The sequence below is a fragment of the Myotis lucifugus genome, unplaced genomic scaffold, assembly GCF_000147115.1.
Source record: "Myotis lucifugus unplaced genomic scaffold, Myoluc2.0 scaffold_316, whole genome shotgun sequence".
NCBI lineage: Eukaryota > Metazoa > Chordata > Mammalia > Chiroptera > Vespertilionidae > Myotis > Myotis lucifugus.
In genome coordinates, this window is record NW_005871364.1 from 306,536 (window position 1) to 310,719 (window position 4,184).

At 58.6% G+C, this 4,184-nt stretch overlaps 1 protein-coding gene across 1 annotated transcript in view; it reads left to right on the plus strand.

Annotated features, from left to right (window-relative positions):
* The first annotated feature begins 2,845 nt into the window (after positions 1-2,845).
* CHGA (chromogranin A) overlaps positions 2,846-4,184 on the plus strand; it is a 16,385-nt gene continuing 15,046 nt past the window's right edge. Inside the window, exons 1-2 of the mRNA XM_023764102.1 lie at positions 2,846-2,904; positions 3,676-3,722. Of these exons, the coding sequence (XP_023619870.1) occupies positions 2,859-2,904; positions 3,676-3,722 (93 nt within the window). The 5' untranslated portion in view covers positions 2,846-2,858. The remainder of the gene's footprint in view (positions 2,905-3,675; positions 3,723-4,184) is intronic.

Sequence of the window (4,184 nt, forward strand, 5' to 3'; positions counted from 1 at the left end):
GCTGGACCAGAGAGGCCATCGTGCGACTGTCTGCAGAGGGCGCCTCCGCAAGGTCACTGGCACCCAGGAAAGGCCTGGGCGGCCGTCCCCCGCCACCCAAAATTAAAATTAAAAAAAAGAACAATCAAGCCCAGAGTCAGGAGTGGAGGGAAAGCTATCAAGGCCTGAGACGGGGTGAGTGAGGCATGAAGGGCACTGAGCTCCGTGTGGCTGCAGGACTGAGGACCATCGGGGGCTCCGGGCGCGGTCAGACCCTCACCCCAGACAGAGCCCCTGGGGGACAGCATCTGGGCTTGGGTTCCCTGAGTCAACGATGCGGGTGGACAGGGTTCATAAGGAATTTCTGGGTAGAGAAGCAGGGAAGGAGCCGGGGTGGGGGGCGGGGGGAGGAGGGGTGAGGAGGGAAGGAAGCCAACAGGCGTGCTTTTCCACGGTGTGCTCTCTCCAGGATGAAACCTGCAGGTTTGGGTGGATTGGAGCCAGCGCTGTCTGGGGGTTGGAAATAAATAGTGCCCGGCACTGTCCCTTTCCTTCCACGTAGTGACAAGGGGCCTACACACACTCCCACCGTCAGCACCCACTCACCGGCCACCCTCCACGCCAGTGTTGCTACTTATTGTCAGATCTGCTCGCTGCCCTGACTGGCCATTTCCCTGTTTCAATCGGGGTTCAGTTCAGAAAACAGGATATTAAGTGGCTTTCAGAATCACGGGAAGAACTGAAGAAGCCAACTCTAAAGGGTGTTTCCAGAAACCACTCGCAAAACCACGTCAGAACTGCGCTGCCACGGGAGCTGCGGGAAGCTGGCGCCACGGCGGTCCCCAGAGCCACCCACCCTGTGCTATCCACACCCCACACGGCAACAGGGTAGCTCTGCATTCTCTCTCTCTCTCTCTCTCTCTCTCTCTCTCTTTCTCCACACAACTCCAAATCCAGTTCCTGCTCCTCTGATTGGTAGAACCTAAATCACAACCAGGTCCTTAGCTGCAAGGACGTCTGGGAAATGTAGTTTTCAGCTTCCCTATTTCTGCCCACAAGAGAGTTGGGATGAAGGTGGAGTCGACTACTCCACATGCCCTCCGCACAGTCAATGCAAAGAGCTCCTGACTTTGCTTTCTCCCATCTCCTCCTCTCAGTGAGCTATGCTCCAGCTCCACCACCCACCCAGCTCAATGCTTCATGTGACATACAAAACCAAGGCCATTTATATATAAATGGGGAGGGAGTGGGATGGTAATGGGGGGCCTTCTTGGATCAAAGTGTGGCAGCAGATCTTGGGGAACCAGTGGGCAGTGCGAAGGTTGGGACCTGCTGGTCTCTACGTCCAACTTTCCCATTCACTTGCCATGGTGCTCACTTCAACTTCCCGGGTCTCTGCAGTTTGAAAATGTGCAAAGAAGAATCAAATCCCTGTCTCATTTAGGCCCAGGGTGCTGTAAGGCATCAGCGATGGACCATTCTGAAGCGCTATGACACAGTGCAAATGCTAGTGAGTGGCATTGTCACTTACAAAGCCTGGTTTGGGACATCTTTGCTGGCTGATTGTGCTCCGTCTCCTGAGAAACAGGGTCAGGCTCCTGAAGAACAGGCGTTCCTGGAGGCTGGCAGCGGCTCTGGAAGTTTCCACGAGGAAGGCCCACTCCCTTGGAAAGTGGTTCAGCTTTCTTCCCTTGTGGGGCAGTAACCATCCAGCGCCTTAAACATGTGGCCGAGCACGAGGGCTCGAGGGCAGAGGGAAACAAACCAGGGAACCAACGTTACACAGAACACTTGGGTTTTGAGAACACTCGGAAGAGGCGAGAGCTGTTCTCAAACACAGGATGGGTTACAGCGGCAAGAAGGTGGTCCTAAGGGGTCGATCGGGGCTACTGAGCAGAACTTGCAAGGTCCCTCACCAACCCCCAGGAGAGCTCAGTTGAACTACCACTCAGTATATTCAACATTATCCATTAAATGCGTTTCTCTGTGCCAGGTGCCATGCTGAGCACTGTATAAGCCAGGGGTCCTCAAACTTTTTAAACAGGGGGCCAGTTCACTGTCCCTCAGACCATTGGAGGGCCGGACTATAGTTTAAAAAAAAACTATGAACAAATTCCTATGCACACTGCACATATCTTATTTTGAAGTAAAAAAAAAACAAAACGGGAACAAATACAATATTTGTATTTGCATGTGGCCCACGGGCCGTAGTTTGAGGACCCCTGGTATAAGCAATGCAGACAAAATGTTATTCACATAAATGTACAGCTATCTGGTACAATGACAAGTCATGAAGGCACACTATTGGGTTGCCAGAGAGAGAGGCCTTACTCAGACAGGGGTCCTGAAGCCTGGTGGAGGAAGGATGGCGTGCTGTGCGAGGATTGGCAGGGACCTCGGCGCACAGTGGAGGAGCACGAGGCCCAGAGACCAGGAGTCTCTTGCCCAAGACTCACAGCAACTCGGTGGAGCCTCGAGTGGTGGAGAATCAGCCAAGTGCCCCTGCCAACTCCTGGAAGCCAGATGCCTGCCTCATAGCCAGACTTACGAGCTGTGAGCAGCGTGGGCCAGAGGGGTGAGGATGGGAGTGGAACGAACTGCGGCCGGACCCCCAGAGGGTGGAGCAAGGGGCAGGGCGGTCCGATGACGTCATTTCCGGGATGGGGGTATATAAGCCGTAGCGGGCGCGCACGCCTCTGCTGTTGCTACTGCAGTGTCGGAACTCTATGCAGGGAGGCTGGTGGGTGGACCGACAGACGGACGCACACAGACTCTGCGACCCCCATCCCCGCTCTAACGCCTGCGGTAGCCCGTCCCGCACCGCCCGTCCAACCACCCCGCGCCCAGGTGCCCACCGTGCTCGGCGTCCCGGGTTCGCCATGCGCTCCGCGGCGGTCCTGGCGCTTCTGCTCTGCGCCGGGCAAGGTGAGCGCAGTGTGGGGGAGAGAGTCCTGGGCGCCCCTCTCGCTCCGGCCCTGCCAGCCCTGCGTCCAGGCTCCGCGCAGCGCCCGCGCCCCTCGGTCCCTCCCCTACGCGCGGCGAGTTTCAGCACCGCGGACAGCGCCCCGCCTCCCTCCCGACCCAGCTAAGTGGGCCTGGGCCCGGAGCCCGCAGACCCGGCTCTTCGCTCTTCGGGCTGGACTCCCGACTCCGCGAGGCAGGCACCCGGGTGCCCCCACCCCGTACCTGGGCTGGGCGTCCGGGCTGCATCCGGCTCCGCGCCCTGCCTGGCCAAGGTCACCGGGGGAGATGGGAGGGCTGCCGCGGGCTCTGCCTCTCTCCCTCTTCCATCCTCCCGCTCTCCGTCTTCCTGCCCTTGACTTCTTCCTCTCAGCGTCATCTCACACTCCTCCTCCTCCATCCCTTTTCCCTCGCCACCTCTCCCTGCATTCTCCTCCCGCCCCAAGCCCTTCAGCCCTGAGCCTTGTTTTCACACTTGCCTTCAGCTCCCACACCCCGTTCAGAGCAGCTTTCCCAAAGGGAAGGGCTAAGGCTCTCAGGGCAGCCTCTGGGAGACACACTCATGGGGCAGCTGCCAGGGAAGGGAAACAATATCAGCCCCAGCGTCTCATTTGGGTGGGGGCAGTTGTAAGGGGGAGCAAAGGGGTGACTGGGCCCCTGAGGAACCTGGCCAAGAAGGACTGGCTCTCCCCTCAGAACAGAGGAGTGACCCCAGCTCTCTCTCTTTCTTCCCAGTCACTGCCCTCCCTGTGAACAGCCCGATGCATAAAAGGGACACCGAGGTAAGAGGGGTGTGGGGACGCCCCAGGAGGGGGTAGGAGGCTCCAGGGGACACCTTACAGCCAGTTCTCGGGCAGCTGCAGAAGTGAGTTGGCAGAAAGCCAAGAGCCAGCACTGCGGCTGCTGAGCCTGGGGACAGCCTGCAAAAGAAGAGATCAAAGACTGCCCCATGGCCCTGCCGCCCCCAGCTTCCTCGGAGCTGAGTCTGCAGCCCAATGGGGCCCGCCGTGTCCTGTCTGCTGGGCTGGGGTGCCAGACCTACCGTCGAGCATCCCAAATCTGGCAGACCCACCGAGGGCTGCTGGGGGTGGCTTCTCTGTTCTGTGGTTGTGGTTGTCTACAGACATGGGGGAGCCAGGTCTTCACCTCCCCCTTTCTTTTCCCCTCCCCCCAGGGCTCTGCCAGCAACACACCCCACCCCACAGGCACTCAAGTCATAGCTCTCCCAAAGGGCCACAATGAAA